This window comes from Falco biarmicus, chromosome 1 (genome assembly GCF_023638135.1).
Source record: "Falco biarmicus isolate bFalBia1 chromosome 1, bFalBia1.pri, whole genome shotgun sequence".
Lineage (NCBI taxonomy): Eukaryota > Metazoa > Chordata > Aves > Falconiformes > Falconidae > Falco > Falco biarmicus.
Genome location: NC_079288.1, coordinates 57,935,836 through 57,950,625, shown reverse-complemented (window position 1 = coordinate 57,950,625; position 14,790 = coordinate 57,935,836). Strand labels below are relative to the sequence as shown.

Below are 14,790 nucleotides of genomic sequence, written 5' to 3'. Positions count from 1 at the left end.
TTTCGAACGCGTCGGAGCCCTCCTGTGAGGCTAGGCCTGGGCCTGCAGCCTCCTCCTTCTGCTGAGGTGCTGACCCCGGCCTCAGCAGGGGATGCAGCCACCTCCCGGGGCTCGCAGGGGAAAGGCGGCAGCGCCCTTGCCCAGCACCAGTCACCTCCTCAGGAAGAACCCCCTTCACCCACCCACTTTCCCAACCGAGACCCTGCGCGCCGGTGCCGCCATTTTGCGCCACGGCGACTAATGGTCGTGTCGGCCCTCAGGCGGCAGCCGCGGCCGGGCGTGAGGCAGTGGCTCTCCCTCCTCGCCGGTGAGGCAGGAGGGGGATACAGGGGCTACCTCCGGGCGGCCGGCAGCACCTCTCACCGCCGTGCGAGCCTTCCCGGCGGGGGCAGGCGGGGCAGGAGGCCGGCGCGGCGCGGCGCTGAGCGGCGCAGGCCCAGCGGCCGCAGGAAGGGGAGGGAAGGCGGCGGCCGCCATCATGCGCGCGGCGCCGGCGCTGGTGCGGCTGCTGGCGGCGGCGGCGGCGGGGGGGTGGGGGCGGCCGCCGCGTCGCTGCCTCGGCGCCATGGCCCGCTACGGCACGGAGCAGCGGGGGCGGCCCAACTCTCCCGATTACCGCCTCTACTTTAGTAAGTAGCAGCCCCTGGGCTCGATAAATCCCTTCCTTCCCCGCCTCGCCGGGTGCACGGTGGGAGAGGCGGCGGCTCCCCGGTCCCGCTGAGGCCGTTCGGGCTGGCTGAGGCGTCGCACCTGAGCGCTCCCCCTCTCCAGCCTCAGTGGGGGCGGTTTTTGTGGAGAGTGAGGGGATTTCCTGGCAGATCCGCGTTTGGAGGGGAATCTGGGCCTGCCCAGTCCTGGGCACTGGTATGCGCAGCCGTGCGCTTCCCCAGCCCGGCATAGGCCCCTGGGGGGCGAAGAGGGGCTGGGGGCGCTGGGAGCGTAGCGCTGCCGTGGTGCGGTGTGTGGCAGCCTGGGCACAAAGGCCACGGAGCGCTCCGTGACCCTGGGAGCCATGCCTCGCCTCGCCTCACCTCACCTCTGAGGTGTGACAGCCCAGCGGGAGCACGATGGCCTGTCCCTGTGACCAGGCCAGCCCTCCCTCCAGAAGCGTCACCTCGGGGGGAGGGGAGGCTGGCACGCAAACCGCGGGGCTCCAGCCCCGAGGGGCCGGCGGGGCCAGCAGCAGCGAGTGGCACCCGGAGGGCCTGGGCAGCACGCCAGGAGGCCTGAGCGCCCGGCGGGAGCCGGTGGTGTGCGGTCTCGGTGTCACGCGTTTCGGTAACCATGTTGCCTATTTGTATGCTGCTTCTCCAGCGGTGGTTTTCGATGTTTTTTTGGTCCAGTGACTTACAGGCGGTAATTCTGACGTCCACCGGTGCGAGAGAAGCAGAGGCGTCATGTGCTGCGTCGGCAGTACCCTGCCAGAGCTCCCTTGTGCTTGGTCCTCAGGGAGAACTCAGCTGAAGTCACTGGGAATAAGCAGCCTACCACTAAACTTTGTGTTATTTGGGAGGAGTGTCGGGGGGGGCTTCCAGGAGCTGCAAAAACAACTGCCAGTTACTGTTCTTGGCTGAGGTGGTCAAAGTACAGTCCAAAGCTAAATGGTGTCCCTTGTGTGTTTTTCCCATTACTGTGAATAGGGATGCTAGCAGAGGAGAAATTCCTTGGGATTTGTGTTAGCACATTATATTGTTGATGTTTGTGTTTTGATGCAGTTATTGGGCTTTTAGTACGTTGAAAAAATTGAGTAATTTGAAAAGCTGAAGCGTCTGCTTCAGTGAAATTTATTTCTTTCTGCAGTGGGAGCAGGGCTGAGGTGCAGATTGGGCTCCTATTAAGTCAAATGTAATTTTCTTCTGGTTTCCAGGCATGACGTTTCATGTCTAGGGCCTGAGTAATTGCCCCATCCTTGTCTTATTCGTTTGATCAGACTTTGGCCTGCTATGATGGGGGATTTTCTCTTTGTGGTCATGAAACTCAGTTTATTAGAAATACAGTGAAGTCACAAAGGCAGCATTGCTAGAAACCCAGGTGAATTCACTGGTCATTCATGGAAATGAGGTTCCCTTGTTATTTTTCTCTCCCTTAATGGTTGTGTATTGCTGGGGAGAAAGAAAAAAGGGAATGAAAAGATCTCATCTTTACATGGTTTCAGCTTTTATTACCAGGTAGTCAGAAGAGAAGTGTGGTATTGAATACTAAAGCAATAATTTTGATTCTAATGAAAACTTGTGAAACAATGAAATTCCTTGTCTTATGTGTAGGTTATTTTTTAGTCCTTGGAATTAAACTTCAGCAAAAGCTTAACTGATGCGTAATTGTGGCATATCATAAATTTCTGCAATGCATAATGGTTAGCAATACCAACATCTTATGGCATATCTTTAGATTGGTAATGCTACTTTTTTGTTTTGGTTTTTTTTTTTTAGAGAATGCAGATGGCAAATATATTTCCCCATTTCATGACATTCCACTGTTTGCTGGATCTAAAGAGGTATGTATTTATGGCTTGAAACACAATTAACTTCAAAATCATAAGCTTTGTTGGTATCTTTTAGGTGAAAATGCCATTTTAAAAATTTTTATTTTTTTAGCAGTTAACAGACAAATGTATAGCACCAGAAAGGACCACTGGAACCCAGGCAGATTACTTATGTAATACAGACACAATAACTCCTCCACCGAGTTTTCTCTGCTGAGTTCAGTAACTTGCAGTGAAACATAATGATTACTGTGTAGACAAGCCTAGATGTCTCTTTAGGTCTCCAAGTGATTGAGGGGGGGGGAAACCATCACTGTGTCTTGTGTTAATTCTCCTCTGTGTTTAAGGCTTGCATTTGTGTGTGCTTGAATTATTGTCCACTATTACTCTTTTTAAATTGGCATTTTTCTACATCTGCAATTAAAAGTGTACATTTCCTTGCAGTAGGAGATGTACAGCATGCGCTTACATAACTAACACTGTACTACTGTAATTCCCAAAAGGAGCATTATAATTGGAAGCCAACAATAATGCCCAAGAGAGAAGTGGTAATCGCACCTTTGGAGAATTACAAGGCACGAGGTGCAGCTGAGCACTTTCACGTCTTGTTAGCCACACTCCCTGGAGTTTCATTATAGCAATAATGAAATGCCTGTTTTATGTGTCACCGGTGGGAGCTACTAGTCTTGGTTTAGACTTCGGTTTGCTTATTATGGTACGCTTGTTACACAAACCAGTTGGGATGGTTTTGACCGCTTTCTTATTTGTTGCTGGGTCTCTATGGAGGATATGAATGGTGAGAAAGGTCAGCAGTTGTAACATGCTCAGATTGAGACTTCTGAACTAATGAAATAATCTCCTGAATTATTTAAACTGAGAGATTAAAAATATGCATGAAACCATTTGGATCAGCAGATGCCAAGCATGCTAGTCAGTGAAAGGTAAGTTTCATTCAGAAAGTCATTTCTAAGTTGCTATGTTCAGTGAGTGCTATTGCTGGGAAAGCAATAGGCATTTTCATCACGTGTTCCCTGGGGGCATTGCTGTCCCTTCATCTAGAGTTTGAGGTTTGGATGGGTAGATTATAGTGCAATGATACCCGATCAGAATGGAGAGGTTTTCATTTTGGTGTGTAACCAAGGAAAGAACATTCCACAGGATATAGGGACCTGAGGGGGGAGCAAGAAAGGGAGTAATTGTGAAGATCCCTGTTAATTTTGCCACCTTTGTAACAGAAGGATGTAAGGAGTTGTATGTTATATTCTTTTCCTCCCCTGGTTTAAGTAAGTTTGGTGGACTTCATTTTACGATGGGTATCTCCAGCCTTATTTTACATGCTGGTTTTGTTTATTTTGTTTTTTCTCTCTTTCAACTGAACAGAAGGATAAATCTGTGTTTTTAATCAGTTGAAGACAGGTAATTTAGATTGGTGGTTAAGTTTTTTAGTAGCTGGGAGAAAGTGTATGTGTCCTTGTACATTTTTATCTTCCTCTGTTAACATCTGGAAGGTTATAACTTCACAATGAAACAAAACTGAGTACTTAACTTTTAAAAGCTATAGTTTAGGCCTTTAAGCTCACAAAGGAATGTTTCGATTGCATTGGAAACTAGTGTTGTCTGTATCTATGTGAATACAGTATTGCTCTTTAATGTTCTTAATGCAGTTTTGTACTACTTTTTTTCCCTATAGGATAAAGAGATTCCTGCAAAGAGGTCAAAGACTACTGGAACTGAGGTACTGCTGCAGTGTTGCGTGGGTTTTGTTGTTTTTTTTTTTTAAACTATTCCCTCTCCTTTCCAACATCACTTTGCTATTCTGCAAAGTGAACTTGCTCTCACTGAATATAGTTGACATATCTTCAAATGCAAGCCTTTTAGGAGGAGAATGCTTAAAGGGATTTAATATTCTCCTCTTTGAATGGGCCAGAAATGTCAACATCCTTTTATTCATCAAGATGTTCTCAAAGGCAAATGCTTTTACACAACTCTTTGAAAGGTTTGTTATGACGATTGCAGCATAGGTAAGTTACCTTTTTTGCTGTTGCATTCAGAAACATTTGCAATAAAACCTCTGTTAATGAAATATTCATTATGCTCTGACTGTGGGTAATCTTCAGTATGTATACAGAACTTCAGAAATCCTAGGTATGTTACGGCAGAAATTAGACTTGGTATGTGCTCTTTAGAACTGAGAATATGTTGTTTTCTGTACTCGTCTGGGAAGCAGAGAGACAAAAGTCACATCTGCTAATGGTTCAGCATTAACCAGGACTGAAGTTAAGCCTAACAGAAGCCCATAAAACCATGGCAGATCTGCTCAGGCTTTTTCTGTGAAGCAAGCTTTGTTTATACGAGTGTCTTTCCTGAGATCTATCATTTTTTGCAGTGCTTTCTCTGGCATAGGAGCACTTAAAATGTAGTAGAAGAAAATGAAAGAAAAAAATGAAACAAAACCATGCTTTAAGACCACGTTATATGTTTCCCAATCTTTCCTTCTCATATGTTTGGCCTGTCATACTGCAAAACTGTAACTCCCTATCTCATGTGAAAGAAATGTTCTGTCTGGGTTCTCGTAGTTTTTGCAACTAGTGTGTGGTGCACTGTTGGTTCTGTACAGCAGTCCCCATGCAATCCTGCACTATGTATTTCCTCTCTCTTTGCCCTGTGATTCATTCAGGCTACAATGCCTAGGTAATGTTTTTTAGATTTCCTATTGCTTGATGCCCATTTAAGGACTATTTAGCAGATGTAGAATCATGCCTGAAAAGTGAATTGTTGAGGAGAAAAGAGTACATGCCAGTAGCCTTTCTCAAAAATCACTTGTCTTCCAACAAGAGCAGTAGTTGAGAATTCATGTTGCAAGTATTCTGTTTCTTGCCTGCTTATGAATGCTGTTGACAGTACCTACTGGTTGCAAAGATGCAAAGTCTGTTTAATGCAGTGTCTAGAACTGTTCGAAACTGCATTTGTCTGTGTAGTGGGAAGCATGACAGCTTGTTGAAAACCACGTTTCTAGTACCCTTTTTCTGATACCTGAATCAGCCTATGGAGCAATAAGGGGGGTGGGGGGGACTGCCAGCGACACTGAGAAGCTCCTGCTTTCTGGGCCAGTGTAGACTCCAGAGCTGCTCCACATAACGCTTCCTATGAGAGCACTCTGGACTGTGATTTAATAGAACTACAGAAAATAAGCAAAGGCAAATGTACGTTCCAGTCTTAGTGGGCTTCTGATGTCAGTAAGCAAATAAATGTGCAGGCTGTAGGCTTCCCAATATGCTTGGTCTTTACTTAGATGGTGAAATGTGAGAATGCAGATTATTTAGAAAACCCTTTTTCATCGTGATCTTTGGAATTTGGGGAGAAGAGAGAAAATAGAGGGGTCTTTATGTTCAGGAAAGCAGCTTCTTCTTACATTGCGCTCTTCAGCAGCTCTTCTCAACTTGGCGTGGTGAGAAATGTATCCTGTGTGTTCTTAAATATGGGGAAAGCATAGCTTAATCAGGGGCTAAAGGGAAAATGAGGAATTCAATGCCAGGTACTGATTTCTGAAGACCTCTGAAGCACTGTATTCCATACTGTTGTCTTAAGGATGCAAAGGTTACTATTGATACCTGGTGTTTAGTCAGTCCTAGCACAGAATTTGGCCAGAATTCAAAGGTGGTGGTTCCTCTTGCCCTGGAAACACAGTGGCATCTTTTAAACTCTGGCAGTTATTTGTTACTTTGGACAAGGGCAAGCTCTCTTAAGAGTGTGTGTTAAATTATATGGAGCTGGTATTCATCAGGTGGCAGCTTTGCTATGGAAAATGAAGATAATTCTGCGTGAGTCTTTTCAATCTGTCTAATGTACTTTAAATTTTTCTTGGCATTTCTGGTGCCAGAAGAGATGTCAAAAATAGAGGAGTTTCAGCTTTCAACATTGATGGGATAGGGGAATGCACACTGTACATGTCTGTTACCTGTTTTGCAGTCTCAGGTTTTACTTCTAAGGGAAAGACTGTGGTGTTTCTGTATGAACTGTGCTCTGTAGTGCAGCCATTTCTTGTAACATTTTAGCCCTTCCCAAATCTTAGTTGAATTTAGCTTTGCAGCCACTGTTTACAACTGATCTTTTTGCTTTCACAGATGTTTTTTGGCTGTTTGAAGACTAGAGAGAAGTTATTCTGAGGGAGAAACTGTACTGAAAGAAATCATATTCAGCTTCAGTCTCAAAATTATTACCAGCTTGCAACCTGAACCTCTGCTTTGTTCTAAGCATTGCGAGTGCTCTGAATCCACTCCTGCCCAAGTAAATCTCTATGAAAGGTATCAAAAGTTTCACATCTCTGTCTGAAAGAGTGGATGTCCCCACTGTGGTTACAGTCAAAACTGTCAGAGACTGATTGTTGAATATGGTCTTCCATATCTAGCAGGAAGAAGGTTTGAAGAGGTCACGGTTTTCAAGACAAATGTGACATGTTGCTTCCCTCCTGTAGTGAAAGGGTTTCTAATCTACTTGTCATTATATGTCTTTAGTTAAAGTTTTCACATGCCATCTCATTCAGAGGACCCAGGTGTTCTTGAATACAAATTTTTATTTCAGATGTTGGTCTTGGTAAGGAATCTGTCTAAGCATGTAGAGATTGGAGTCCTCTAACTTGTAGACACCCACAAGAGCATGTGAAAAAAAAATACAAAGAAACAAGACAGCTTTTGTTTTCTTGCCTCCTGTGGGTTGCAGAGTGCAGGAATGCCCTTGTGGACCTGAGTTGGATTGCTTCTGTCAGGCAAAAACTTCTGATAGATTAACTAGTCCGGTGAGACATGAGGGGTCATCAGAGTGGTCATGCAGTCTGAGTGGGCGATCTGATAGAGGGCCTCATCAGAGTTGTCTTATGATAAAGTCAGTATGTTTCATAAGAAAGGAAAAGGTATCATCATTTGCCAGCAGTAAAGGTGCAACCTTTGTACCAAATTTGTATTCTGTCTTAACTACAGCCTCTGTAACCTTCTTTGGTCACGTTAGACATTTCTTTGGTATATGTAACCTGGGCTGTGGTGTGTCTGTTATGTATGTTCAGGGATTTGTGTGTTGCAAACTTCAGATTTCAGCGAAGCTTTCATCCTGATGCTTGAACTTGCCCAGCCTTTTCCCATGGATGTGTCCAATAGCTGCAAGCCTTGCTTTGTGTTCTTGTGGGTTAACAAATACTGAGAACAGAAGTAATCTAGTAATCTTCATTCAGTGGTCCAGTTAAAATCTGGAGTAGAGTTGATTTACAGAGAAAGTTGTATTGGTGATTTGATCAAGCTTAACCTCAAATAAATGGTGCCTTAAACTTGAGAAAGTCAGTGTTCCGTTTCCATTCATGCAATGGTTGTATGCTGAGTAGTTCTGCAGGTGAGTGTGTCCAGTAACTAGTTTAGCAGAGAATATGGCTGACACCACTTTTGGGATACCTGTGTGTAAAAACTTACATTGTGTTCATGATTCCCTTTTCACTATAACATGAGGGAAGTACACTATGAAGAGGCTGTGGGCACTTTTTGCTGTGTGGCATGTTAATTTTTATTGGAAAAGTTCCATTGACTTCTCATTTAGATACAATGCATTTGGTTTCCAGATGTTGCTGGCATCTGATTTGTTGTTTTCATTGGCAAATACCTTGTAGCAAGTGTTACATTGGAATGCTTATAACATGGGTACTCATTTTATAAGCAAGCCCCTCTCCATTTATTTCTGAGTCTTTCATGACAGTTGTTATTTTCCTTCTCCCTTTTTTCTTTTTAAATATCATTCTTTGTTCACACTGCTGCTGGACTGCAGCTCATCTTTTTCATTCTCATTAGTCCTCAGGTGCATGCTGCCATGATGGCTGATGAGAATCCCTGCAAGATTGCAAATGAGCAGACAGAAAAGAAATAGAATGATAGCTGCTTTCTCTTTTCTCCGTCTTGTGAGTTCAGAGCTTTTTAGTGAAGAAGGGTCAGCAGCCCCCAAATGCTGCCACAGATGCTTTCAGATTATTTTTTTTTAAAAAGTACTCTGCTATAAAAATGACTGAAGTAATTGTAAGCTTTGCATATCTTTTCTCCCTGTCATGCAAGGGTGATGGTGAATATCAGTCAGGCCTTAAAAAGTTGTGATGTTTGTCATTTTATGAAATAATACTGAGTTTCTGTTCCGCTCTTGATCTTGTTTTGTCACTTTCCTCACTCTTCATTGGTTGCTTCACTTCAAGTTAGCTGAACCTTCAGAGTTAAGTTGCAAACCTTGGGCAAAAATCATGCCTATTCAAAACCCTCTCCTCAAATGGGCCAGCCAGGGATCTTGGGAAGACTGGGAAAGGAAGTAGCTGAACAAGAGAGGGAAAGTTAGCTAAGGAAGAATTGTTTCAGAGAGGGATGTATGGGAGTCCAGAAAGGCAGGTTGTAAAAATAGTGTCAGAAGTGTGTTTAATTTTTTTTTTCCTCCTGTGATACCAGGTTTGTAATAACAAATGCTGATCAAAATGAGTTCTCTTCTATAAGAATCTGTACAGCCAGAGGTACCAGTTATTTTTGGCCATCAGTCTTAGTGGAGAGAACACTGACTCACAGTTTACCCGGGTACAAGAGTCTGTGTTTTTCCTGGCTTTTCTCAGTACTTGCTGTACGAATATGTTGAAGTGTATTTGTGTATCTTCTCATCTTTCTTATTTCAAAAACCAAAACCTGTTCCTGTTCTTTATGTGAAAGAGAGACGTTTTCGCTTGTCGCAGCAAAAATGGTATCATGATGCATTAAAAAGGGTATTCAACTGAGTTACCAAGCAGTGTTAAAGAAAAAGCCCCAATAAAGCAAACACTTGTTTACATCCTGTATGAGTTCTCATGTAATGTACTTAGAGTGTTGTTCTCAGGAAATAAAAGATATCATTTAGACATACTGGTTGTTCCTTCTAATGTCATTTTCTGTTGATTTTCATATTCACTTTTAGGAATGAAGAAGTGCATTTTTGACTTCTCTGTGTTGAACAAATGGATTTTTTATATTTTTTTTCTCCACATCACCTCTTCAAGTTATAATGGAGCATAAGTACAAATGTCTGTCTTGTGTTCACATTAACCCAAAGTCAAACAAGCTGTGTAATACCCTGGGTTGGACATCTTCTGGGCTCTGTTAGGTCACTTCCCCTAGCACATGAGTTCTCCCTTTTTCTGAATCTAGCAAACTGTTTCCTCCTTTTTTCTTGCACTCTCCAGGAGACTGTCCTTCTGAAGAAACCATCAGCCAGCAGAGCTGGTGTGAGGCTAGCCTGTAGCAACTACTCCATCTGACCTGTTGTACAGTCTGCTACCATGGAGTGGAGTTCCCTGTGTGTTAGGTGCTTGCAGAGTTGGATTAAATCTGGACTACAGTGAGCAGCAATCTCAGGGGCGGACCAGTTGACTGCTGCCATATTAAGGCGGTTAAATGGTAAACTTTCCAAAGCAAAAACTTTCCTGAGAGATCTTTTTTCAGTCACTGGAGGGTGTCTCAAATGGTCTCTTGAAACAGTCTTGCCATTGCTTGAGGGGGTAGAAGTGTTCACTTAGGGCTTTGGTGAGGTAGAATTTTTGGTTTTACTAATTTAAAATAAAGATAAAAATATCAATTACCAAATGCATTCACTGTTCAAAACTAACCAGTGAATGGCATATGCAGATGGTAATCTGTGAAGACAGGTGGTGTCTGGCACTTGCTTTTCTTTTTGCAGCTGAGGCAGGGATGGTTTTGCAGCAAGGGATGGGGGAGAACATTCAAGTGGTCAGAAGGAATAGAGGTGCTTGGTCTGGGAGAATGAGTGGTGGAAAAATTCCTGGGTGATGTTAAGCAAGGAGGGAAACAAAGTAGGAAAGAGGAGGAAAAAAACCCTAAAAAAACAGGGCAGTATACTTCTTTTCTCTTTCTATCTGTCAGACTATCTAGTATGTGTTCTGTGTTCCACACCAGTGAATCTTGTCTCATCACTGTGAAAATGTGATTGCCCTATAAATAAAACTTTTTAAATGTAAGCACTGCATGAAGTTATTAATCTCTTGTAAATGCTTGTGGCAGCTTAGCATTAGAGAGAGTACTTTCGGGGATTTTTTTGCATACAAATTAATCTGTCAGGCTGTCACATTTAAGACTCTTGACAATTCACGTTTGACTGATACCACAAATTATGAAGGCCTGGTCTTAGAGCTGAGTTAAATCTAAGTTATTTTTTTGTTTTTGAGAGCAGCATTGTATTCATTTCAGTCCAGTTATTGTCCAGCCCTGAGAATGGTTTGGTGAAGACCTGGAATAACTCTTGACCAATTAAAGCTCAAAACCAAGATTTTGAGGCTGCTGAAGCCGTTGTATTGGACATGGTTGGGAAAATGTACAGTGACATCTAAACAACAAAAATACAGGATTGTGGTGGAGGGGAAGAAATCATATATAATTCCAGGAGTAGTTTGTAAGTTTTCTGCCTGTAGCTACCAGTCAGAGCAATTCTTTGACCTGCTTGGCAGTTCCCTAGGAGTTTCTTGTCAGCACTGGCTTTCATGCTGTGCAATTCTTTTCCAAGTGTTTCCCAGATATATGTGCAGACACTACTTGGCTCTCTTCCAACTCTTCCCTTCCCTACTGCTGCATGTATGTTGCTTTGTCCTGTCTGCTTCCTTAGTATTGACATATTTGAGCTCTCTTGGTGATTACTTCTCTGTTGCAACCTTTTTTATGTACAGAAGATGGACCTTATGAAACTGATCTAAAACATCTTTCTTTTTCTTTTTTCCCCCTCCTTGTTTTTTTTAATTATGACCTGATGGGGAAAAGTGATTCCATCTGACATGCTACTGATTGCAGTATGGGCACAGTACGGATGGCAAATTTAATTTAAATTTACTGAGAATTTGGTGTCGGGATTGTGCATAGGTTGTGATCTTGTGGGAGAAATGCTGAGTGACCGTTGAGATTTTCCTTTGTTTTCTTGCTTTCCACATTTCAGGTTTGTTTGGGAGGAGAGTATCATAGAACTATTGGAATTAGTTTTAATCAGACTGTGGCATTGACCCTGGTAATTATATTTCTTTGCTGCAGCGGCAGGATACAAGGAGCAAAAATACAAATATTTCAGAGTCCGCTGGAGCTTTAATTGCAGTGTAGTTAAAGAGTCAGTGCAAGTCTTCAGTTGGTTTAACTTGTTGCAGTTTTTAATACCAGTATGAGGGTTTTTTGGCTATGGAGAGATGTCCCAGGCAATGTGATATTTTGGGGTTATTTTGGTAATCTAGGAGAAAATAGGCTGTAGGCATTGCTGGGTGGTTTGGTCTAGTTACTCCTTTTGATTAATACTCCTTGGTAGTGCTTAACTCTGACAGCTTCAGAAGAAACCTTACAGCAGTTACACAGAGTTTTTCTTTTTGGGAAATGTCACCTTAACCTTCTCAGTAAGAAGGGTGTAGATTACTTGCTTTTCTTCTGAAAGTATGAAAGTTTACATGTCTTAGGTTTATATCCACCCCTCCCTTAAAGCAACTTCCACTTTGTTTCTAGTAGGAAGAAGGCTAATGCAGACATGAGGTGTCCATGTCCTCCTCCTGCCATTGGTTTTGGATTCATTTTGCCTCACTTCAGCCAGATTTGACTGAGAATCAGAAATGTCAGTGGTTCTTGCAATTGCATGGGTTGTTAAAATGAATGAGGCAAAAGAAGAGGGCCTGAAGAAACCCAAAACATTGTCCTTTCCAGTGCTTGAGGGAAGTTAATTCTGTCCTATAGAAATGTCTGATCCTTTTTGACTAGTAGACTGAACCACTGCCTTGTGGCAAACCATTTCATGGACTTCCTGAACATTTTGTGAAGCGTAATGTCAGTTTGGGAATAAAACCACATTGTGTGCATTTCCACTACTTGTAGTTGTTCATGTTCTTGAAGGAGTGGTGTGGGGAAAGGATGAACCAGGGAGGCTGAATATCATTATGCAGGACTAAACAAATTGTACTTAAAAGCAGCTGGAACAGAGAGATGTGATGTTTGTTGCTGCTGAATGAAGGATGGAATTTGTCTTGTGAAATACTAATTGCCAAGTGGATTTTATTTTCAGTTCTGTCATTGGTTTTTTTTTTGGTTTAGATCCTGTTTAATATGATTGTAGAAGTGCCTCGTTGGACAAATGCAAAAATGGAGGTAATTGAGAAAAATATCTTGATTATGTATTTTTGAAAGTTATGACAGTATGGTGACTTCCAATAGAATTTAATTAGAGTGTGGATTACACAAATTTTTCTCTGTTAAAAAAATAATTTGAAATCGTGCATACAGATGCTTTCCTTTGGATTATAAAAAGTATTGATGTTCAGAGTTTGTTTCCCTTCTGTAGGTGAGCGCTGCTTGACAGCCGTCTGACTGCAGAGTGCAGCATACTGCAGCAGAGTACTAGAGTGCTGGCTTGCAGGACATGTCCAATATTTAGTCTTACTCTTGCTTGCTCATAGAGCATTCCACTTGGAGGATTTAATTCCTCTCATTTCTGCTGTGTAGTGTGCTAGGTCAAATCCTGATAAATGGAGTTGCAAATGAAAAAGCATTTTCTTGTGACAAAAAAATACTTGGGGACCTCACTGACTGCAATTATTTACTTCTGTAAGGAGATACTTTAAAAGTAGAGCCTAGTGGGTTCTTCCTCTGCAGTTACGATATAGAAGCTGAGTAATGCTTCATCTGTAGTACTGGTGAAACAACAGATCTCACCCGTGTATGTCCTATCTTCCTGAGCATTTGTATTAATTTTAGGGATGCTTCCCAGATGCTTTTAAGGAAGTTTGTGGTTGAGCTGTTAACTATTTTGATTTTAAAATTAACACTAAAGAACCTCCCTAGCCTGTTATTTCAGAATTTTTTCTCCTTTCCTTGGTACCGGAAAATCATTTGACTTGTATTTACCACCACAGTTGTTATTCTGCAAGCAGGATTGCCTTGGGTATTTACCTTGTATTTTAAGGTGACTATTTATTGTGGAAGCAGAGTTCTCTTTGGCAGTTTCCCTTTGATAATTCTGTTTGAACATAAAGTTCAGGTTGTTGTCCTTCCCCTTCTCTCAGCCCATTATGTCAAGGGTAGAAAAGTTTGCTGTCCTGTTAGTTTCAGTGATCACTGAGTTTTTACTTTTCTGGCTTGATAAAGGAGAGCAGATGTAGTTCTCTAATGTGTAACTTTTAATATACCTGAAATTTCCTGCATTAATCATTAAGGCAGTTGTCTTGCCTTGCCACTTTGTCCTGATGGCCCTTCAGTCCAGGCTGTGGCACAGTGCTGACACCAGGTCTTGTCTGGATCTCCATGCTGAGATTAAACTTTGCTTTAGGATGAATGTTTCCCACTGTTATATCCCCAGTGCCAGATCTGCTTAGCCGTTTGTTGGATTTCTGTTGTTCTTCCCTTGATTATACTGAAAGTGGTTTTCATGAGACTTTCGTCTGCTGTTGTCAGTTACTCCTGGTTTCCATCAAGAAAAAGCATTGCTGAACTCCACTTCTGTCAAAGTCCCAGGTGGCATAGTTGAGGTCTTCACTGTTATGACCAGAAGCAGGTAGAATCAAGTGTGAAACCAGAAATGTGTGAACCTTAATCTAAGTTCTTGGGGAGGGTTTACTTGTGGAATAAGAGCATGCTGTTGACAGTTTGGTGTGGTTCAAAAAGGTGCAGGTCCTTTGGGATGGCTTTGGTGGTTGTGCTTTAGGTAATTTACAAGGATGTGGTAAAATGAATATGGATTAAGGGCTGTGTGCATACACACGGAGGCTATGTACCACCTGAGCCAGTGTAACCAGTCGAGTCTGTAACAAATGTGATGACATTCAGATAAGTGTTTTTAAGCAGGAGCCAAGGTAACATGGGTTAGGTTGTGGTGTGAAGTGTCAAAAGGATGGTTACAGTGAATTAACTGATGTCTGGTAGGTAATTCATACGGCAGTGGTTTTGTATTTGAGGTTTTGGGGAGGATGATGACAATACTAAGTTGTTCAGCTTTAATTAGCTCACTCCTTCTGTGAGTGCTTCTTTGGGAATAAATATGCCTCTTTCTAATGCTAGCTTAACTTGTTCTAAATATGCATGAAGTTGGCATTTGGTGACTATGCAGAACTTGTGCTTACTAAAAAGCATTTGTATGCTGAGAGGTGTATGCAATAGGAGAGCAATAAACAGAGGTTGAGAAGATAAACATTTCCTCTGTTGCTGTCAAAGCCCCTGTTAGAAGAGCTTGTGCCACCATCTGCATGTCTGTTGAACTTGTACTGTAAAGTGCAAGAGCTTCTAACTGAAGTTCCTTTCAGT

At 42.5% G+C, this 14,790-nt stretch overlaps 1 protein-coding gene across 1 annotated transcript in view; it reads left to right on the top strand.

Moving 5' to 3' along the window:
- Positions 1-225: 225 nt before the first annotated feature.
- The window catches only part of PPA2 (inorganic pyrophosphatase 2), a 36,365-nt gene continuing 21,800 nt past the window's right edge, over positions 226-14,790 (top strand). The window contains 5 exon segments of the mRNA XM_056327831.1: positions 226-462; positions 464-629; positions 2,430-2,494; positions 4,173-4,217; positions 12,589-12,642. Coding sequence (XP_056183806.1) covers positions 241-462; positions 464-629; positions 2,430-2,494; positions 4,173-4,217; positions 12,589-12,642 — 552 coding nt within the window. The 5' untranslated portion in view covers positions 226-240.